The 23,665-nt window shown below is 40.6% G+C and overlaps 2 protein-coding genes across 4 annotated transcripts in view; one reads left to right on the top strand and one right to left on the bottom strand.

Annotated features, from left to right (window-relative positions):
* fancd2 (FA complementation group D2) overlaps positions 1 to 11,424 on the top strand; it is a 103,438-nt gene extending 92,014 nt beyond the window's left edge. For all 3 annotated transcript variants that reach the window (XM_060835367.1, XM_060835368.1, XM_060835370.1), the window contains 5 exons: positions 44 to 118; positions 2,525 to 2,671; positions 4,145 to 4,228; positions 7,986 to 8,079; positions 9,680 to 11,424. In XM_060835367.1, coding sequence (XP_060691350.1) covers positions 44 to 118; positions 2,525 to 2,671; positions 4,145 to 4,228; positions 7,986 to 8,075 — 396 coding nt within the window. In that variant the 3' untranslated portion in view covers positions 8,076 to 8,079; positions 9,680 to 11,424. The remainder of the gene's footprint in view (positions 1 to 43; positions 119 to 2,524; positions 2,672 to 4,144; positions 4,229 to 7,985; positions 8,080 to 9,679) is intronic.
* Positions 11,425 to 15,015: 3,591 nt separating this feature from the next.
* Positions 15,016 to 23,626, bottom strand: LOC132822453 (FANCD2 opposite strand protein-like). The gene is made up of 3 exons (XM_060835831.1): positions 23,567 to 23,626; positions 22,881 to 23,108; positions 15,016 to 15,549 (listed from the first exon to the last, which is right to left on the bottom strand). The coding sequence occupies exons 1-3, from the start codon at positions 23,624 to 23,626 to the stop codon at positions 15,016 to 15,018; spliced, it is 822 nt and encodes a 273-aa protein (XP_060691814.1).
* Between the last annotated feature and the right edge of the window lie 39 nt (positions 23,627 to 23,665).

The raw sequence follows: 23,665 nt of genomic DNA, 5'->3' as shown, positions 1-23,665 counted from the left end.
TTCTCAGTTTGTTGACTGAGACTATTCTATTTTTTTCTTAAAGGAGGATGTTCAGAGTTTGCTGAAGACGCTACAGCTGAGTACTCGTCAATTACACCACATGTGTGGACATACCAAGGTATGACTAACACACAGAATTGTTGGAGTTTGAAGAGAGTTCACATCATCAAGCTTTTCTAATGCATGGATATCTAATGATTATGATGTAATTACTGTTAAGTTTACAATTCTTGTAACTCAGATTAGTTTTGTAGTTGTGGATATGTTCGCTGAACTGGGAAGTTGATTTGCAGACATTTCATCTCCAGTTTAGGTGACATCCTCAGTGCTTTGGAGCCTGTGAAACACTGCTGGACTGTGTGTTCCGGAATCTGTTTGGATCCATTCCTACTACTTCCGGTTGCCGGTTCGAGTTATTTGCTGTAGTTGCTGGTATATCGGGTCAAGGTTCTATGTGTTTGTTGATGGAGTCTGTGGATGAGTGTCATGCTCTTAGAAATTCTCTGGCTTTAGCTTGTCGTGTTGTCCCAATCGAATTTGTGGTCCTTGTCATCTGTGTGTGTGGCTACTAAGGACAGCTGATCTTGACATTTAGAGGAAATTGGTGTTCATGGATGCGGATTGCTAGTTGTCTGTTTGTCCTCTTTAGTGTTGTGTGCAGTCTTTGCATGAAATCTTGTAAATTATGTTTGTCTTGCATATGATGAGTATAGGGTCTTTCATTCAAGTGAGTTGTTGTCTGAGCATGGCTGTCATTTTACAGGCTGTTGTGAATCTGAGTGGTTAGAGAAGTCTGGCTGTCAGTTCCGAGATTTCTTTTTAAAGAAGGTAACATGGGTAGTGAGTTAGGTCGTGACATGTCCTCGTCGCATAGTTTGTCTGTTAGGCATCTGCAGATGAAGTTGCGGGGATATCCATTCTTGGTGAAGACCCTGTAGAAGTATTCTTCTTCTCTTTGTAGGTTGGGAGTATTGCACTTTTTGAACTGGGTCCTAAGGCAGCTTCTTTTGTGTATGTTCAGGTGGTTGCTGTTGTAGTTCAAGATCTGTTCCACGTGTGGCTTTTCTGTACATTTTTATGGTGCATTCACCACTCTGTGTTCCTTCTACCATCACATCCAGGAATGGGAGTTGCTTGTTGGTTTCCTCCTCTCTTGTAAATCTGATCCCTGTGAGCATGGTATTGATAATCCAGTGTGTGTTCTCGATTTCTGTTCTCTTAATAATAACAAAAATGTCATCCACATATCTGATCCAGAGTTTGGGTCGGATTTATGGGAGGGCTGTTTGTTCCAGTCTTTGCATCACTGCTTCTGCTATGAACCCAGAGATGATTGAGCCCATAGATGTTCCATTGATCTGTTCATATATTTGGTTGTTGAATGTGAAGTGTGTCGTCAAGCACAGGTCTAGTAGTTTGGTTCACAGGAGCGATAGGGGATGAAATGTCTGCAAATCAACTTCCCAGCTTGGCGAACCTACCCACAACTACGACAACCAGCACCCGAGCTACAATCTTTATGCAACCTTGATCAGATTGGTTTCCTCATTACTACAAGGTAAGAGGATCTGAGAGCTCATTTACTGATAAAAATAAGAAAGTTATGGAAAAAGATATCTTGATAGTGGTAGAACTGCCCTTTATCTCTGCATTAGGGATATTTTAAACATAGGGTAATACACATCGTTAGTATTAACATAGTTGGCATTGCATAATAACAAACAAAAAACATTTTTATTCCTGTATAAAATAAAATGTATATGTTCTAGCAGACTAAACATTGTATATCCCCATTTCAGATGGCTGCAGTGCCAAGAAATCTCAATATTACAGTGAGTGAGTTGTGAGCGAATTGTGGTCACATTAGCTATGGATTTTCCACATTGCTTTATTTTAATGTGAGAGCTGTTTTTAAATCATGTTCTCTTGATAATAAAGTAATGTTTATCAGAAAATCCGATCTGTTTGGAATCTGTAATTTAACTGGCTGTCTGTTTGGGATGGAATCCACCTCAAAATAATGGATAAGAAGAGCTATGCTAATGTGCAGTTCGTACTCAAAAACAGAAGTGTATCTTGTAATAGAGATTCCCCCAAAAGATGGAGGAAGATATGCATTGGCAGGTTATAGACTATCTACTCTTTTATATTAATGAAAAATATTACTTAGTTATAGCTTGTTAGTGTTAGCGAGTTTTGAGAAAATTTGTAGCTCAGGTTGAGGTTCTGGATGTAGGTCTGTTTGCTGAACTGAAGGTTCAGGAAACCCAAGAAGACGCTAACATATAAATAGAAAGCAAGCTACACCACCAGTGCTTCATCTGGAAGCTCACTGAAGATGTTACCTAGTATGGGGACGAAACTTCTGAAAACGAATCTTCTAGCTCAGCGAGCAAACCTACATCCAGATCTTGTTAGTGCATTTTGAACCTTCTCTCTGTACTAGCACTCAGAAGTGCGTGGATTTCTAGGCTTTACTGTTAACTAAGTATCTTTTATCTCACCCTTCTGACTTGATTTGCAGCTCAGTCAGGATACAAATCTGACCAATCATGTACCACCACTGAAGAAGTTGTTGGAATTATTTGTGTATCGCGTAAAAGCAATGTTGACTATCAACAAGTGCCAAGAGGCATTCTGGCTGGGAAACCTCAAAAACAGAGACCTGCAGGTCAGTAGAAATGTAGATTTCTGTATTTTGAATTGCTATATGTTTAAGAGTTTAATTCTGTTGCTCTTTGTTACCATTTTTTATAGCTCTGAAAAGTTTGAGGTTTGGGCAGCTAGTTCTTCCCTAAGCCATAACTATTACCTCCTACACATTCTGTCATCCTTCCTTATTGTATTGAAATCCAGCATCCTCATGTCAGTTGCAGATCAGTTGGCAACTGGCTGTTTCTGGCTTGGGTTCAAGTTCCATGATGCAGAATTAAGCAGCAAGTTCAAGTCTGTCATTCCACTGCGATACTGAGGGAGTGCTGCATTATTGGAAGTGGCATAGTTAAGACCAAAGGCCTGATCTGCCCATTAAGGTGATTATAAAAGATGCCACAACATCTTTGAAAAGGAATGAGAAAGTGCCCTCAGTTCTTGGCCAACATGTATCCCTCACTCAACAATGCAACACCACACATAATTTGGATGGTATTTCCTAATCACTAATTTCTCTCTATCTCATCTTCTTTGCAATCTTGATAGTATATATAATGAACACCTGTCATTCCCTACTAATCTGCTAAACCCCACCCAAATTTGTCAACTGCGTAGTGCACAGTTAAGTTGCACGTTAAATTAACTTCATTTTGGTAGTCAATGTTATTTATCAATATTGTGAAGTTAACACTTTAATAAAGCAAGCTAAAGCATATAGTGACTGCCTGATGTTAGATGACGTGGGGATGGTGGTACGTGAAGGTGAAATCATAATGTGAATTCATAAAGTGCTTCAGAAATGGAATTCAGAGTAACTGATGTTACTCTGTGATGCTTTTGTCCATGTTCTGGTGACTTGAAAGTTATCTCTGACTATCTGATAGAACTTGTGTGCATCTTTTATGTCGAGCAATATTTCAGTGTAAAGTGTTTTTTTTTATTCTTTCACAGGATGTGGTCATGAAAAAGCAACAATATAGTTCAAAATTAGGTTGGGGTGTTACTTGATTGGGAACTTGCAGATTTTGGTGTTCCCATATGCCTGCTACCCTTATCCTTCTAAGTAGAAGAGATTCCATGTCTGGAAACTGCTGTCAATGGGACCTTAGTAAGTTGCTGGCAGTGCAGTTTGTGGGTGGTCGACACTACAGCCATCCTGTGTCAATGATGACAGAAGTGAATATTTATGGTGGTAGATATGGTGCTAATCAAGCTGCCTGTTTCATCCTGCATGGTATCAAGCTTCTTGAGTTTTGTTCTAGTCGCACTAGGCAAATGGAGAGCATTCCATCACACTCCTGACTTTTGCCTTATAGATGGTAGACAGGCTTTGAGACATCAGAAGGTGATTTGGTTACCACTGAATTCCTAGCCTTTGTCTCGCACTTGTACCCAGTTTGTATATGGTTGGTCCACTTTAGTTTCTGGTCATTCTATGCTGGAACATAGTGAATACTTTAGCATTTTACTTATTTGTCTATTTGTCACACAGGGAGAGGAGATCATGTCCCAGACATCCCAACAAGAGAGTGGGGGTGATGAAGAATCAGAGCTACCTGAAGATGATACAGAAGAGGTAAACTCTGGAGTGGTATCGGTGATAGTGAAATATCTTCCTGTGACTGGATAAAAAACATGCCACTGCAACAACAGCTTACATCTATATAACACCTTTAATATAATAAAATGTACTATTGTGCTTCAAAGCCATGCTCAATGTGAAATTTGACTCCTTGTTATATAAGCCACTAATAAGGCAGATGGTACAAAATTTGGTTGAAGAGGCAGAGTTGAAGAATTTCTGAAAGGAGGAGAGAAGCAGAGATTTAGGGAGTGAAGTTCAGAGCTTAGGGCTGAGGCACCTGAAGGCATGACCACCAGAGGTAGATGAATTAAAATGGGGATGATCAAGAACCCAAAATTGGATGCACACATGTATCTTAGTGATTAGATTAGATTGCTTACAGTGTGGAAACAGGCCCTTCGGCCCAACAAGTCCACACCGACCCGCCGAAGCGCAACCCTCCCATACCCCTACATTTACCCCTTTTACCTAACTCTACGGACAGTTTAGCATGACCAATTCACCTGACCTGCACATCTTTGGACTGTGGGAGGAAACTGGAGCGCCCGGAGGAAACCCACGCAGACACGGGGAGAATGTGCAAACTCCACACAGTCAGTCACCTGAGTCGGGAATTGAACCCGGGTCTCTGGCGCTTGTGAGGCAGCAGTGCTAACCACTGTGCCACCGTGCCACCCACCTATCAGTGCTATCAGTAAAATCAGGATAAGAATTTTTAAATTGTGGTATTGCTTGACTTGGGAATTGGTGTTTGTTAGCGAGCAAAGGAGAAACCATTCAGGTGATGATTGGGTAGATATGAATGAATTTGGGGGAGTTAACTCTCACTTAGCCAGACAACGATAGAGAGATGTGGTCAAACACACCACAGCTTAACAGATAGGTCGGGAAGGGTGAAGGGTGATGCCTCAGACTTTGGAGAGAGTTATTTCAGTACTGAGACAAGGGCACAATGCTTATCAGAGGGATTCAGAGAGGGTGTTCTAGGAATGGTGGTTGCAGATTTGCAGGATGTTGGAGCTGGGCTAGCAATTTGCAAGGAGAGTGGGATGACCAGTTGTTTTTTTGAAGAAAAGGTGATGTCATAGTTTGGGAGGGATAGGACCTGAAGGGAAAAAAAACTGTTAACGTTATCAACTGACATGAGGACCAGGGAGGGAGGTTGGATAGTCAGCAGTTTGGTGGAAATAAGCTTGAGGAATTTGGAGGTTGGTCCCATGTTGATATAATAGCTGTGTGATTGACAGCAAATGTTGAATCATCAGATGCGGAGAAGACATTACACCAAATTGTACTTGCATATGGCTGTCAGACAGTAATTCGGTCAGTGGCTTCCAATAGGTAACAGGGAGCTACTTATAAAAATTTAGATGTTGCTTTTAAATAAGAGAATAAATCATTTTGATGACCTGCTTTTATTTGGAATAATGCTAAAAGTTAACTTCCATCAGTTGCTCTGCAGATGTTACCCTGTAGTGAAATTCTAAGCCATACTACTATTGGTGACGAAGGGCTTTTGCCTGAAACGTCGATTTTCCTGCTCCTTGGATGCTGCCTGACCTGCTGTGCTTTTCCAGCACCACTCTAATCTAGACCCTACTATTGGTGCTGTTAATCCCAGTCACTATTTTAATTGCTTTCAGCCAGGGGAGAGTATGGATACTGACACTAGTTTCACTCTTATCCCATGAGAGAGTAAAATGATAAAGGCTCGTGTCTACAATTTTCTACAGTACGTATGGTTCTTTTCTGAAATGTATGCAGAATCATGCATTCCTTACAGTGCAGGAAGAGACTATTCAGCCCATAGGGTCTGGGTCAACCCTCCAAGAAGCATCCTACCCTATCTCTGTAATCCTGAATTTCCTATGGTTAATAATCTTCCCTGCACATCCTTGGACAATTTATCATGGCCAACCCATCTAACCTGCACACCCTTGGACTGTGGGAGGGACCTGGAGCACCTGATCGAAATCCCCCACAGCCACGGGGAGAACATGCTAACTCCACACAGTCAGTCACCCAAGGTTGGAATTGAACCCAGGTTCCTGACACTGAAACATCAGTGCTAATCACTGGGCCACTGTGCCGCTGTTAAAGTAGGTAGGTCATATTCCCTGGGTGGCCCCAAGCCACCACCCTTCCTCTTAACAACGGAATGCCTTAGAGATTGGTATGAATGGAAAGTGTGGAGGATGTATTTCCAATAAGAGGGGAAGGGACAATCACATGATGCATATTCCACAGAACAGTCAGGAAAACAATGCATGAAGAACTTTAAGATTGGTTCTCTGTCTCTTTTATGTCACCTGAGAATATCTAGGATTTCACCTTAACTGCAGGGCTGATAGATGAAAGGGGATATTGATTGGAAATAGGAGCCATTTGGCCTTTTGAACTTGCTGCTTCGTTTGGTTGTGGTCTCAAGAACTTTGCTATCTGACCCCCAAAATCCTCGACCCTTTTCTCCATCAACAATCCAACTCAGCCTTAGTTGGATTCCACTGCTGGTTTTGAACTGCTGTCTGTGGAAGAGGATTCCACGTACCAACAAGTCTCAAAGAGTAAAAATTTCTCCTCATCTTCATCCTAAAAGCAAGACATCAACTCTTAAACTGAGTCCCCTAACTCTCGTCTCCTTAACAAGAGGAAATCTCTTGATACCAACACTATCAAGTGCTCTCAAGAACTTGTGTTTCAATAAGATCATCTCTCATTCTTCTAAGCTCCAGTAGATATAGGCATAACCTATTCAACCTTTCTTCATAAGAACCACATCTGGAGTGACTTGCACTCCAGGAATAAGTCATGGAAACTGTTTCTAATGTAATTATATTCTTTATCAAAAAAAGACTAAAAATGTACCCAATACTCCAGATGTGGTCTTATAATGCCCTACATTACAGCTGCAGTCATACTCCTCAGCTCCCCATTTCTGTTCCCTGAAATGGTGTCTGTATGATGCCCACATGCAGAAGGTGTTGAAATGAGAAGACCAAAGTTGCTTGGATTCTCTTTATATGATTTGGATCTTTTGTGGCTATTGATTTCCATCAACAACCAGAAGACCCTGAGACTAGCAGTCAGCCTACGTTTCCACCCCTGTATGCTGCCACAAGGCTGTGCTGGAAACTTGCCTGCATTTTCGTTGCACAGTGAGCCAATGTCCAATAGCTGGAGGCTAGGGAAACAACTGCCTTGATCTTTTGTCTATCTGACTGATGTGAACTCGTGTCAGTGAAGATTGCAACCTGAACAGTAGAAAGGAAACACTTGCATTTACCTAGTGCCTTTCATAATTTCAGAAATAGTCCTGTGCAACTAATGAAGAACTTCTGAAGTGTAGTCACTATTGTAACGTATACAACATGAAAGCCAATCTATAAAACCCCACAACAACAACATGATTAGCAGTTTGTTTTCAATAATCGTGAATAAATGATAAATATGAACAGGGAACTAGCAATAATACTTCAAAATAATTCATGAGATCCACTTAAACGGGAAGATGCTTAATATCTCATCCAAATGATGACACTGTGGAGTGTTTACCTAAATTTTTCTTCAGAGTCTCTGGAATGGGACAATCTTCTGATTCGTACAAGATATCTACTGACCCAGGATGGATGAATAACGAAATAATCATCTAATTAATTATGATCTTTATTTACCTTGGAAACCTTGCTTTTCTTTATTATCTGCTGATAGAAAAAATAGAGAATGCATCACGGAATTTGTTTCTTTATAGGAGACTGAGGAGTTAGATGATTGTGAAGCAGAAACAAGGAAAACTACGAGGGATGACGAAGGAAGTACTGAAGACTCTGACAGTGATTAATTAGGTCTGTATTTATTGTACGTCGCACTACTGCACAATTCAACTCTTTTTCCGTTTCATCTCTTGGTGCAGCTTGTTTCTTCCTGTTCCGGACAGTCTAAGGCAAAGTAGTGGGTGTCCTTTTCTCTTTACAATTGGGATTTTGAGTCTTAAAGTTCTTTTAACTCCTAAATTATAGGCTTCCTGAGCCATAATTCAGAGCTGCTGAGGGTTTAATTTCCCTGCCGCAGTGCTGCTTAATACAGTTGTATAAAGTTCCTTCATGATTTCAAGATATCCCAGAGCCTTTTACAGCTAAATTGTATGTCCCTTCAGTACTCAGTTTGAACAAGCCAGTCAGCGGCTAGTTAAAGTGTTCCCTAAAAGGGTTCTATACAAGCATGTTATGTGTTATCAGAGGAACCAAAACTCAAATTAACAGTATAAAAGCAAAATAGTGCAGAGACTTGACTTGCCTCTTATATCACATTGGATTGCATGTCCTTCACTGGGTACCTTTCATGATAAGACAGGGAATCATTATTCTTGAACATGCAAACAACCATGTGGTGGTAGAGAATGAGAACACCATCAATCTGTTCAGTTAAAAATCTGACTTCAGAGTCAACTAAATTTACATTGCCAGTACTATGTTATGTATTGGATTTTCACCTGATAAAATGCAGCACATTGTTACTTTTCTCCTTTAGGTTAGGGGTATAATATAGTAATTCATATTCCACCAAAGTAACCTGAGAAATTAATTCAATAAATCTGATCATCTGCAGGCTTGCATTCAGTGAAAAATTATCAGCAGAGCTAATGGGTTGTCATTAATAGCCTTTAAGGAAGGATATCCCTATCCCAGTTCTGAGGAAGAATTATCAACCCAAAACGTTAACTATGATTTCTCTCCACATATGCAGCCAGACCTGCTGAGCTTTTCCAACAATTTCTGTTTTTGTTTCTGACTTACAGCATCCCCAGTTCTTTCAGTTTTTGATATCCCTATCGTGTTTGGCCGAGCCCATAAAATGGGGTTAATGCTTGCTGCTCTCTGAAGTGGTTCAGCAAACCACATGACATTACTTTATCAGGACCAGGGACTGGTATTAAACACAATATCACCCATGCTATCAGTTTTTGAAGAAGAAATACATTTCCCAATTTTCTTCGACCACCAGTCACCCCAAGACTCATCCATAACTACTGACACCAGGCTATGAGAACTGCAGGAAATGACTTATTAAAAGTAACAACACCAGAGGACGAAAAGGGCTCTTGTTTCTCAATGCAGTAACAAATTGGGTTTTTTTTTGAACCCATCTTGGCCAATGATGATCTCTGCTAATTCTGTTGGCAACAAATATAAGAAGAGAGTCATTCCTATGTGCAGTGGAAAATCATACCCATCCAATACTGGTAATTATTTGAATCCTAAAGAAGACAAGAATCTGGATTGAACAAAAAGAGAAAGTTATAAGAAAACAGAGAAGAGAAAATCACTCTAAATTTCTGCTATTTTATTGTTACAAATAGAAATAAGTTTATCTTATCTGAAATCCTTGTTTAAAAGTTGCCAATTATCCAACCTAATTCAGTTGTATTCCTTTCTCTTGTTCTAGGTCAATCCTGGTGCCTTATCAAGACTGAGGGTAAAGAACAGCCAGCTCTATCTGCATGTTGTGCAGTTAATGATGTAAATATGCAAAACACGTCTGGCAATATCCAGGACAAAAGAATTTACCAAACCACTTAAGTCAACTTAAGGAGTTAATATAATTGTAAAATCATACAATGCAGAATGAAAAGGGGCTGTTATTTCTAGAATCCTTTATGATATTTATAATGCTATTTTGTTCCATATATGTACATTTTTATATACCTCTGCTAAGAGCATTTAGCATTTATTTTACCAGTCATGCTTTTGCCATCAATTTTGTGATTGAAATGTGCATTTAACAATACAGTCCATTGGAGAAATGTGACAAAGGGAGCAGAACACTAGCCACGAGGAAGGCTCGCAGTACCGTGAACTGGTAAATCTGTATTCCAGATCCGCAGTCTCTGTTTTATCTCTCAACTCTCCCATTATGGAAAATAGGCTGCTGAATGCCTGACATTCTGATGAAGGATAGAATAACTGAAAGAAAAGCCATTCCAACTTTATTCATTCACTTGCTGTCCCAATGGGGTGAAAGGGAGAGGAGAGAGAGCAAGTCGCCTGCTTACCCTTTCTAAGATAGGTGGTGAGACAGTATAAACGATAATAGTTTGATTTAATCTCAGCGATTTGCCATTTGTGTGCAAAGATCATTACTCAGAATCCCTCAAAACAACATTAAAGAATTGGTAACTTACCTGTGTTGAAGAAATGCAGTGCAGGTATTTATTTCCTCAGAGCACATTACTTAACATTAGAGGCCAATAGCTTTGAACTGTAGAGTGAGCAGTCAAAGATACTGTCACCTGTTGGCTGTTTTGTTGTTTAAATAGCACACTTTTATTAATTTCTACCACTTGTTACCTGACATCATGCCAGATAAAATGGATTAACATAAACTTTCGACATTTAGGCGAGACTACTTGTGAATTTTTTTCTGCACCCAATCTTAGATTGTAAATTGTATGAAGCAATGTTATAGGGCCAAGGTTGAACTACTCTAACTTGTAAAAATTGCAAGAGGTCTTGGGAGGCCCTATGATCTAAGTACGAACAGGGTGTTTCTCATCCTTTAATTTTTGATTCTTAATTTAAGATCAATTAATTTCCTATAATCTGATTTATTCAAACTCTTGGTACCAAATTTCATTTAGTTGTTATTTACATCCCATAATTTAAAATTACTATCATTTTCTCTGCACACCAAATAAATTAGTAGCAGACCGTAGACTAAAGACAATGCCATGATATGTCTGTGGTGAACTCACATTGCTACCTTGTCATCAGACAGTATATTTGATTTTGTTGTTGAGATTTTTCCTAGAATTGAACATGTTCGTTTAATTTGCTTTGAAGTTCAGAGGTAGTTTTAGGTGGGCATATTACAGGGTGGATACTTAGAAAGGGAGTTGATTTTTTAACGGTGGATTCAAATGTAGTACATTAAAGCTGCGTTGCACATCAACACCATGATGCTTTTGGGACTAGGCTTGTTCATGCACCTGAAGTTTCACCGCACTGCCCTCTCTGTTTCATCAAAATATAAGAACAATTGCTTTTGATAGGTAAAGTCCTGCAGTCCCTTTTTGCTCGACAAGATGGCTTTGCTTCTGATTGTATGGGCAATAAGATCCAATTATAAAGTATTTTTGGTTAAAAGATTATGTTGCTATATAAAAATTAATAAAAGTTATTATTTAATTGTTATCTGGTCTATTTTTATTAGAAATTCCTCTTAAATAATTGGGATGAAGATTATTCAATTATTTTTACCAGAAGAAGTACTGCTAAAATAATTCCTAAATCTGGTCATTTGACCAGGTGTTTTCAGCATTATAGCAGTACCACTCATTGTCTTCTCTTAGACAGCTTTCAGGGTTTGAAGTTGATTTGCTACTCTAGTTCAGTAGGTTTTGAGATGGTTGATCAGTCCAGTGCATGATCTGCAAACTCCTCTGTGTGACAGTTGCTGCTTGCAAGATTTGGTAGATGAGTTGTTTGCAGATCTTTGTCTCAACTTCACCGTTGCACATTCCTGATGAAGTGTCTCAGTGTGTTTGATATTTTCCGAAATGAACTTTCCCCATTTTGGTTCATCACAAACCAGGACCTTGACCTGAAGAGGAGTAACTTTCTCACACAAAGAGTGGTGAGTGTATAGAATGAGCTGCGCGAGGAAGTGTTCGAGGTGGGTACAATTGTAACATGTATATGAATAGGAAGGGTTTAGAGGGATATGGGTCAAGTGCTGGTGAATGGAACAAGGTCAGATTGGGATGTCTGGATAGCGCAGATGAGTTGGACTGAAGGGTCTGTTTCTGTGCTGTATGACAAAATGATGTTTGATCTCTGCAGGGATTCTTTGAGGACTTTCCTCAAGTGTTTCTGCATATGGCCAAAGCAAAGCTTAATACTGCTGCTTGTATATTGGGGGGTGGGGAGCCTGATAAAGGGCAGCATGTTGGTTCAGTGGTTGGTGCTGCTGTCTCACAGCGCCAGTGACCCAGGTTCAATTCCAGCCTTGGGCGACTCTCTGTGTGGTGTTTGCATATTCTCCCTCTGTCTGCGTGGGTTTCCTCAGGGTGCTTCAGTTTTCTCCCGTAATCCAAAGATGTGCAGGTCAGGTGAATTGGCCATGCTAAATTGCCCATAATTTTCAGGGATATGTAGGTTAGATCCATCAGTCAGGGGTAAATACAGGATAATAGGATTGGGGAATGGGTTGGTGTGGACTTGTTGGGCCAAAGGGCCTGTTTCCACACTTTGGGGATTCTGCTCTATTCTACTCTACTCTATTTTATTCTACTCTGTTCAACTGTAGTGAAATTCCTTTCTCTTGGAATAATGTGTGAATAAACCATCTAGTTTTATTTGGTTTCAGTTTTTATCTAGTTTTATTTTGCCTGCATACAGATGGCAAATTGTCAGTCCACCCAATTATGGCCTAGGTTGATCAATTCTTAAAATAAAACTAAATTACTGAAATTTCAGTCAGGTCCCGATTCAACTTTTTTTCTGTTCTTTTGTGAAATATGGGCAAAGCTAGCTGGCCAGCATTTACTATCCATCCATAGTTGCCCTTGAGAAGGTGGTGGTGAGCTGCCTTCTTGAACTGCTGCAGTCTACCTGCTGTGGGTTGATCCACAGTGCCATTAGGGAGGGAATTCCAGGATTTTGACCCAGTGACAGTGAAGGAATGGTGATATATTTCCAAGTCATAATAGTAAATGGCTTGGTGGAGTAACTTGCAGGTGGTGATGTTCCCATCTACCTGCTGTCCTTGTCCTTCTAGGTGGAAGTGGTCGTTATATCTGGAAGATGCTGTCTGAGGATCTTCGGTGAAGTTCTGCAGTGCATCTTGTACATAATATACACTGCTGCTACTGAGCGTCGATTCTGGAGGGAGTGGATTCTTGTGGATGCAATACCAATCAAGTGGGCTGCCTTGTCCTGGATGGTGTTAAGCTTCTTGAGTGTTGGAACTCCGCCTATCCAGGCAAGTGGGGAATATTCCATCATACTCCTGACTTGTGCTTTGTAGGTGATAGACAAGCTTTGGATAGTTAGGAGGTGAGTTGCTTGGCACACAACTCTTGGAGCTACTGTGTTTGTGGTGAGTCCAGTTGAGTTTCTGGTCAATGGTAATTCCCCAGATGTTGATAGTGGGGAATATCAAAGGGCATGGTTAGGTTGTATCTTATTGGTGATGGCCATAGCTTGACATTTGTGTGACACAATTGTTACTTGCCACTTGTCAGCCCAAGCTTGGATATTGTCCAGATCTTGTTGCATTTGAACATAGACTGCTCCAGTATCTGAGGAGTTGCAAATGGTGCTGAACATTGTGCAACCATCAGAAAGGATCCTACTTCTGACCTTATGATGGAAGGAAGATCATTGGTGAAGCAGCTGAAAATTGTTGGGCCTGGGAGACCAACCTGAGGAACTCCTGCGGAGATGTCCCGGAACTGAGATGACTGACCTCCAATGACTATGACCAGGTTTGACTCCAACCTGTGGAGAGTTTGCTCTTGATGCCCATTGATTCCATTTTTGCTAGGGTTTCTCAGTGCCATACCTGATCAAATGCAGCTTTGATGTCAAGGGCTGTCACTCTCACTTCACCTCACCTGTGGAATTCAGCTCTTTGTCCATATTTGAACCAAGGCTTTAATGGGATTAGGTGCTGAGTGGCCTTAGTGAAATCCAAATTGGACGTCACTGAGTAGGTTATTGCTGAGCAAGAGCTGCTTGATAGTATTGATGATTGAAAGTAGACCGATGAAATGTAATTGACTTGATTGGATTTAACCTGCTTTTTATATACAGGACATACCTCGGCAATTTTCCACATTATCAGGTGGCTGCCATTGTTATAACTGCACTGGAATAGCTTGGCTAGGGGAGTGGCAAGTTCTGAAACATAAGTCTTCAGCACTGTTGTCAGGGCCCATAGCCATTGCAATTTCCAGTGTCTCCCATCATTCTTTGGTATCACGTGGAGTGAATCAAATTGGTTAAAGACTGAAAGACCGGGGGAGGCCAAAGTAGATCATCCACTCGGCACTTCTGGCTGAAGATTGCTGCAAATGCTTCAGCCTTATCTTTTGCACTTATGTGCAGAGTTCCTCCACCATTCATTGTAAGGATATTTGTGGAGCCTCCTCCACTGAGTTATCTAATTGTTCACCACTATTCCAAAACTGGATGTAGCAGGACTGCAGAGCTGGATGTATCATTGGTTGTGGGATTGCTCAGCTCTGTCTCTGAATTGCTGCTTATGCAGTTTGGCATGAAAGTAGATTTCCTGAAAGACATTAGCGAACCAACATTGGTTTCATGGTCATCAGTAGATTCTTAATTCTAAATTCTTTAAAAATTCAAATTCCACCATCTGCTACAGCAGGATTCGAACCTGAGTCCTCAGATCATTAGCTGAATTTCCGCATTAAAGGTCTAATCGTAATACCACTAGATCATTGCCTCCCCATTAACTCTGACGGTACACATACACAGAGTGCATGAACAGTAACCTGACATCAAGGTACTTTGTGCCCAGTGTATGATCTTCCTTTTTGAAAGAATATGCTTCAAAGGCCAAGGTGAGATAAATATCTCACAAGCTAGTTGTGTCCCTAAGGAAAATGGCAGCCACCTCCCATCCAGTAACTACAGCAGTTGGTGTCTGCTGGTGCTCTGGCTGAAGGAATCTGTAGAGCGAAGCGATGGGAATAAAATAGTCCTTCATTTTATTGTTCTTTTTAAGAAAATCTTTTAAGAAACAAGTTTAATAAAGTATCAAATTTGATGTTGTAACAGGTAAAAACATTTCTGGTAAGCTGTGTATATCAAGGTGACAAGCCTTAATAATTGCCTGTAAAACATCATGACAAAATTAATATTGTACCGCGCAGTTAAAGTGGGTATGGGGGAATCGACACTGATCTCAGTAAAAGCTGAACTTTCTGAAGCATGGAAGCCCCCTGCTAGTCTTGGTGCTCTGCTGGTGATGACTCTCCCAAATACAGAATCAACAGAGCTGAGTTTGATGGGATGAGGTTTATGTATGATTGCCGTAGTATCATATTCAGCTTCTGAAGTGTAGCACATCTCAGAAGTACCTTTTTCCGTGTCACCCAGAAGATCCAGGAGGTTCCAGTCATCAGTTGCGATGTCATTTTGCAGGTAGAGGGCCACCTCTTGGTCTGATGGTGAACACATCTGTATGGTCTCTGTTCCATCTAGTTTCTGAAGGGAGTTACGACTGTATCTGACCCATTGAAAATTATCCTCGAATGGTGACCAGGGATCCCACATTTGATAGGCGTTAATCTTCAATTGTAAAGATCACAAAAGATCAGGTTCACGAAAAGAGGGGAAGTGTCAGTTATTAGCAGTTATTTAGAGTTGTGATTAAAAAAATCCAATTGCAATTATTACATTTGAAAATTAATGTTGGTATTTGCAATATATAACATTAAGCTTAAAATACAACAACCCATATGTCATAATTACTAAAATAGAGCAATCAAGGGTACACCCTTAAAAGATGTCTAAATTTCAAAACTTCTCATCCTTGTTTTCAAATACTTCTACAGCTTTTCTCAACCCCATCTCTAACCTTTTCCATCCCAATTTGGACTTGTGTATATCCCTGGTTTCAATCCATGCTCAGTGAACTACGCATTTACTGGAGTGGAAATTTCTGCTCGCTGCTGTAACTGAAAATTCCAGAGAGACTGAAATTATGCCTTGCCCTGTCTCCAGGCACTCATGGAATGGTGGTGTTCAGAAAGACACACACACGTTATTGGAGTGGGCAGACTGGTGGCAGGTGAAGTTTAATTCAAAGATGTGAAAGTGATAGATTTTTGGAAAAACATGGAGAGATGATATAAAGGGTGCAAAAGGGGAGGCAATGGATTTGTGGTATTATTTCTAGATCATTAATCCACTGAGCCATGTAACATTCCCAGAACTCAGGCTTGAATCCTATTGTGGCACATGGTGGAATTCGAGTCTAGACTCTTAACTCCAGATTTTTATAATGACGAACATGAAACTATTGTCAGGAAAAATCTATCCGATTAGGGAAAGAAATCTACCATCTTTACCTGGTTTGAGACTAAAACACTGCAATTGCTGGAATCCAAGGTAGACTAGCAGGAGGCTGGAAGAGCACAGCAAGCCAGGCAGCATTTGGAGGTGGAGAAGGAGATATTTAATGTGTAATCCTTCTTCACCTCCTGATGCTACCTGGCTTGCTGTGTTCTTCCAGCTTCCTGCTTGTCTGTCTTTACCTGGTTTAACATACATGTGACTCAAATCCACAGCAATGTGATTGACATTTAACTGCCCTCTAGGTAATTAGAATGGGCAATAAATGCTACCACAAGCCAGTGATGCCCATATCCCATGAATGATTTTAGGGAAAAAAAGCAGAAGGACTTGGCTGTATAAGTTATTAAAGGAGATAAGACAGGCTGAGAGAGTAACTCATGAAGAATATCGTATCCAAGGCTTTATAAACAAGAGTACAAGAGCAAGGAGCTTATTTTGAAGTTGGGAAGGTAGTGGTAATGTTACTGAGCTAGTAATCCAGAACCCCAGTTTAATGCTCTGTGGATATGGGTTCAAATCACACCATGGCAGATAGAGGAAATTTGAGTTCATTGAAAGTCTGGAATTAAAAACTAGCCTAATGAAACTAATCAAAATTATGAGAAATCAGCACCGAGTTAAAACAGAGAAATGCTTATATTTATGAAAGAACGAGAAAGCGCAGATGTGATTAAAAAATGTTTTTCACACAGCAAGCAGTTAGGATCTTGGATGCATTTACTGAGAGTGAGGTGGAAGCTGGCTCAATCATGGCTTTTAAAAGGGTTATATAACAAAATTATTATTTAGAAAGGAACAATCTGCAAGCTTATGTCCAGGAGACTGGCACTAAGTGGGATATTCATTGGGAAAGCCACTATAGACACGATAAGTTTAATGGAGTTTTGCACTAGCAATTCTGTGATATTATTTTAACTTTTCAGATACTACTGTAGTGTCAATGTTTGAAAGCTAGGGCAAATGTACCATGATTTGGCAGCATTATCTTCAGTGGTCAAGACTTTAAGCTTTGAAATTCTCTCCCCAAATCTCTTTGCCTCCCTCTTTTCAAGTCATTAATGGACGACACGGTGGCATAGGGGCGGCACAGTGGTTAGCACTGCTGCCTAATGGCACCAGAGACCCGGGTTCAATTCCCGTCTCAGGCAACTCTGTGTGTAGAGTTTGCACATTCTCCCTGTGTCTGCGTGGGTTTCCTCCGGGTGCACCGGTTTCCTCCCACAATCCAAAAACGTGCGGGTCAGGTGAATTGGCCATGCTAAATTGCCTGTAGTGTTAGGTGAAGGGGTAAATGTAGAAGAATGGGTCTGGATGGGTTGCGCTTCGGCGGGTCGGTGTGGACTTGTTGGGCCGAAGGGCCTGTTTCCACACTGTAAGTAATCTAATCTAATCATTATGGGAAGTCATGATTTGGAGGTGCTGGTGTTGGACTGGGATGTACAAAGTTCAAAATCACACAACACCAGGTTATAGTCCAACAGTTTATTTGAAAGCACTAGCTCTTGGAGCACTGCTCCTTCATCAGGTGACAACCACCTGACGAAGGAGCAGCACTCTGAAAGTTAGTGCTTGCAAATAAACCTGTTGGACTATAACCTGGTGTTGCATGATTTTTAACATTATGGGAAGTGTATGCTTTGGACCATGGGAGTTTTGTCACCTGTTCTAATGATTCTGCTGGTTAGATGCCTGTTTATCTGATCGCATTCCTATGAGGGACCTTTACTATTTCTAAAGGGGATAAGTTGTATAAACCAAAATTACAAAGAAATAAATTGGAAAGGGGTGAGGGTGATTTGGAAAAATTAGAAGGAAAATTTCAAAATGTGGAGAGAAGGGGAAGCCAATTGATATCTTTTAGATCTGTCGTAAGCTGTTTATTCAGCAACATTAGCAAAGGGCTGGGAACAAGTCAAAATAAAGGATTTTGTATAATGTGGGATGATCAAAGAGAATTTGGGGGGAGATAAAGTAAAAATTAACATATTTCTTTGCTGCAGATAGTTTTCATTTAAAGGTCAGAGTTGCTCTAAACCTTTTGTATTCATATACCCATCCAGATGCCTTTTAAATGTTGTAATTGTATCTGCCTCCACCAATTTCTCTGGCAGCTCATTCCATATATGCACCACCCTCTGCGTGAAAAGGTTGTCAAATCCGTCCCTTTTAAATCTTTCCCCTGTCACCCTAAACCTATGCCCTCCGGTTCTGGACTCCCTCACCCCAAGTAAAAGACCTTGTCTATTTACCTTATCCATGCCCCTCATGATTTTATAACCTCTATAAGGTCACCCATCAGCCTCTGATGCTCCAGGGAATACAGCCCCAGCCTTTTCAGCATCTCTCTGTCGCTCAAATCCTCAAACTCTGGCAACATGCTTGTAAATCTTTTCTGAACCATTTCAAGTTTCACAACATCCTTACAATAGGAGGGAGACCAGAATTGCACACACAATTCCAAAAGTAGCCTAACCAATGTCCTGTACAGCCGTGACATGACCGCCCAACTCCTATGTTCAATGCTGTGTCCAATAAAGGAAAGCATACTAAATGTCGTCTTCACTATCCTATCTACCTGCAACTGCTCTTTTAGGGAACTATGAACCTGCACTCCAAGGTTTCTTTGTTCAGCAACACTCCCCAGGACCTTACTATTAAGTGTATCAGTCCTGTCCTGATTTGCCTTTCCAAAATGCATCACCTTGCATTTATCTAAATTAAATTCCATCTGCCACTCCTCAGCACATTGGCCCATCTGATCAAGATCCTATTGTACTTTGAGGATACCTACTTCGCTGTCCACTACACCTCCAATTTTGATATCATCTGAGAACTTACTAACTATACTTCCTATGTTCACATCCATTTATTTAAATGAAGAAAAGCAGTGGACCCAGCACCGATCCTTGTGGCACACCACCGGTTCCAGGCCTCCAGTCTGAAAAGCAACCCTCCACCACCACACTTTGACTTATACCTTCAAGCTAGTTCTGTATCCAAATGGCTAGTTATCAAGGTATTGATAAATCCAAACAAAGAGTCATAGCCAGTACTTATTCATTTCACAAAAATGAAATTCTTACGAAAAGACAGATTTTGAAAATAAAATTCATTTGATGTGAACATCAGGTTGTAAGTTTGCTCGCTGAGTTGTTAGATTTGTTCTCGGATAATTCATCACCATGCTAGGTAACATCATCAGTGAGCCTCCAATGAAGCGCTAGTATTCTGTCCCTCTTTCTAAGTACGTGGCATGGTCTGTCGCGGTGGGTGATTGTGAACATCATTGGCAAGGCCAACATTCTGGGTTCGTCCCTCATGACCCTTGAACCAAGTAGCTTACTGAGCTATTTCAAAGGGTTGTTAAGAGTCAACCACATTGCTGTAAGTGTGGAGTCACATGCAGGCGAGACTATTTAAGGATGGCCGATTTCCTTCCTTAAAGGGTGACCTGATAGAATTTTATGACAATTGATACTTTAACAGTTACCATTACAGATACCAGCTTTGCTTTAAATTTGAGATTTTTATGAAATGAATTTAGATTCCACCAGTTACTGTGGTGGCTTTTAATCCATATTTCCAGATCAAAAATCTGGACCTCTGTATATCAGTTCAGTGATATTACCTTTGCACCACCATCTCATTTTTAGCAATTCATATTTTAACGAAATATGATTGTTTTGTCACAGATACTTACAGCACTTTTATTTTCAAATTTAGTAAGTTAAGTGATCTTTTAATTATTAGGTCCTTATCTCCTGGAATTCTACTTGCATCTATCTCCCATCATCTTTTTAAAAACTGAATAAATCTCTGTCTTCTTATGAATCTCAGCTATGACTCAGTTGGTGGAAGTCTTAGCCTTAAGTCATAAAACTTTGGATTTGAGTTCCTCTTCAGGATTAAAGTACAAAAAAAAATTGATGCTGGCATTCCAGGACTGAGAGAGTTCTGCACCCTCAGGAGGTATGAGTTTTGCATGAAATATTGAAACAAGTCCTCATTTGCCTGTTTATAATCAACTGTTCTGCAGGGTTATTCTGGGTGTCCTGGCCAATATTTATCCCTCAATCTGTATCACCAAAATGGTTGTGCTATAACACGGTAGTTCTGTTTTTGTGCAGCCCTGTGTTATAAGAAAATCGCAGATGTATTAGCAGCACCATTTAAACTAATGGGCTGGAATTGCATTATCACCAACACGTGTCTTAAAGGTTCATGCTATTGAAACAGTGTCCCCAATTAGTCAATTGTGTTATAGTGAATTCTCATTAACAAAACGTGTGCTTCAGCAGAACAACCTGTGTCCTGTTCATTATTACATTGTTGTTTGATGAAGCACATTTTTCACTATTTGGCTACAGTACAACAGTGACTACACTTCAAAAAGTATATCATTGACTGTAACCAGCTTTTGATGCCAAAGTTCGTGAAAGGCATTGTATTAAATACAAGTCTTTCTTTCAGATAGGAAGATAAGTTGTGAAGAAGGCATGAGTCTGCAGAGGGATATAAATAGGTGAGGGAGCAAACACATGACAGTTGGAGTTTACTTTCCTGTAGAAAAAAAATCTATTTAAATGGAGCTAGATTACAGATCTCTGCAGTACAGAGGAATATGGATATCCTGGTACAAGAATAACAACATTCAGTCATACTGTCATACAGCACAGAAGAGGTTCTTAAGACCATCTGCACTGGCCTATTGGAAACAATACTGGCCACTGGAGACTAAATGAATGAGGTGATCTTATTGAAGCATACTCTTAAGGGAATTTGATAGGATGGATGCTGAAAGGATGCTTTCCAATTTTGGGAGAGTCCATACAAAGGGTCACAGTTTAAGATGTTTCCAATTTAAAACCAATCCCTCTTAAGACCATCGAATCTGCACTGGCCTATTGACACCAATCCCTCTTAAGACCATCGAATCTGCACTAACCTATTGACACCAATCCCACTTGCCAGCCCATAGCCTTGAACGTTATGACATTTCAAATGCTCATCCACAAATGTTTCAAAGGTTGCAAGATTTCCTATCTATTGCCCTGCTAAGCAGTGTATTCCAGTTTCCTATCATCCTCTGGATGAAAAGATTTTTCATCAAATTCTCTCTCAGACTCCTCCCCTTCACCTTTATATAATGGCCCTTGACATGTCCTTTCAACAAAGGAGAATAGCTATTTCCTATCCTCTCTGTGTGGCCTTCGTAATCCAATACACCCCAATCAGGTGTTCCATCTGCCTTCTCAAAACAACCTGAGCTTATCCAGTCTCTATGTGCCTAAAGTTCTCCATCCCTGGTGAATCTTCACTGTAGCCCCTCCAGTGTAATCACATCCTTGCTATAGTATGCAGCTACATGAGTGAGTCAGAAGACAAATTGAATATTTTTTGTGAATTGCAAGAGGGATGAAATATAAATATGAACAGTTTGCTACAGTTGTTGGTGAGACCATATGTAGAGTTTTGATCCCTTTAATTAAAAAAAAACATGATTTGCGTTAGAAGCAGTGCAGAGGAAGTCCTTGGAATAAAGCATGGGTTACTTTGAAGAAATATTATACGGAGTAGGCCTGTGGCCACTGGAGACTAAATGAATGAGGTGATCTTATTGAAGCATACTCTTAAGGGAATTTGATAGGATGGATGCTGAAAGGATGCTTTCCAATTTTGGGAGAGTCCATACAAAGGGTCACAGTTTAAGATGTTTCCAATTTAAAAAAGGACAAGTCAGAAGTCACATGACACCAGGTCATCATCTAACAGATTTATTTGAAGTCACAAGCTTCATTTGACTGACAAAGAAGCAGCACTTTGAACGCTTATGATTTCAAATAAACCTGTTGGACTATAACCTGGCGTCATGTGACTTCTGACTTCATTCACCCCAGTCCAACACCAACATCTCCACATCATGTTTAAAATGGAGATGAAGGGAAAAATGCTTTCTTACCAGGTTGAGTCTGTTGAATTCTTTTCCCCAGAGAGCAGTAAAGGCAGTATCACTGAATCTTTTCAAAAGGCTGATTTATGTAACCTTTGACTAGCCGTGAAAGGTGGGAAAGCTGAGGCCTCAATCAGAATCAGCCATGACTTCATCAAATTGTGAAGCAGGCTTTATGGACTATCTTTCCTGTTCCTAATTCATCTGTTTCAGCTATGCTTCTGCCCCTTTCCACACATTTCCCGTTCTTGTTACTGTCTAAATTTACCCCTTGTTTACTCAGTACACAAATTGGTGAATGGACACTCGTGGTGCACTGATAATTTCCCTACCTCTGGACCAGAAAGCTGGCATACTAAACATACCTGCTCCAGGGGTGTATCACAAGACATCAGAACAGGTTAATCAAAATTAAATCTAAACGGTCAGTGAAGTGATTGGGAAATGATGCCGTGATTGTGAAAGCCTGTAGATCGGATTGGAGGGATGGGGAATGGTTACAATGGGGTCCAGGAAAGCTTTGAAGTAGAGGACGGTTCGATGGGAACCATTCTTGACCTAAAATAACATTTGTATTTTCGGAAACGCTCACCTTCCCGATCCAAGCGGGCCAAGATGAAAAAAAAGTAGAGCCGCAAGGTAGGGGCTTATGAATCAAGTCCCACCTTCTTAGCCTCTTGATGTAATGTGTTGTTTCGGCGAGGCATGAAAATTGCGTTCGGTTGCCAAGTGAGTGTATCAATGTACCGTGTAACAACAACGTGATACATCGGGACGATGACGTCACAATGGATGGAACGTTAGGCGATGTCTGAGGACTCTAGAACGTTGATACAGCATTTTGGAAACACAACGTTCCAAAGAGAGGGACTGCACATTTCATCACTCGGCTGGACCGAATATCACTGTTTCTACAAGGATGAGCTTTTTCCAATGGTTTCTGATTGTTTTTAAAATTTCAGAGCTCCAGCGTCAACATTTAAATTAGTTTTTGCCTTTATATCAATTGCTGCTTCTATCTTTCTGAATGAACTTGAGACCAATCAGTGATTGTCACCCCACTCTCTTGTGTAACTTCAGCATTCCTCCAAATACCTGCCCTCCCTTCAAGCAATTGAGTGGTTCTCAGCCTCGCAGCATCTCCGCACCACCTCCAAATCGTCACCATTCGGAGGCCTTGCCAATCCGACTGGCGAATGGGATTCCTCCTTTCCTCACAGAGGCGGCCCCATCATTCAGGTTCTACCAATAGAGTATCTCGCCTTCCCCCCCCCCCACCAACTCCGGGCCATGTGTCAATCTGCCACCCGACCGTCCAATAGCCTTCGAGGAGCTCATATTTCTGGGTCGGATGTGGCCAATAGAATTGTCTCGATG

This window comes from Hemiscyllium ocellatum, chromosome 14 (assembly GCF_020745735.1).
Source record: "Hemiscyllium ocellatum isolate sHemOce1 chromosome 14, sHemOce1.pat.X.cur, whole genome shotgun sequence".
Lineage (NCBI taxonomy): Eukaryota > Metazoa > Chordata > Chondrichthyes > Orectolobiformes > Hemiscylliidae > Hemiscyllium > Hemiscyllium ocellatum.
The sequence above is the reverse complement of the archived record's forward strand: the minus strand, read 5'-3'. Positions and strand labels throughout refer to the sequence as shown.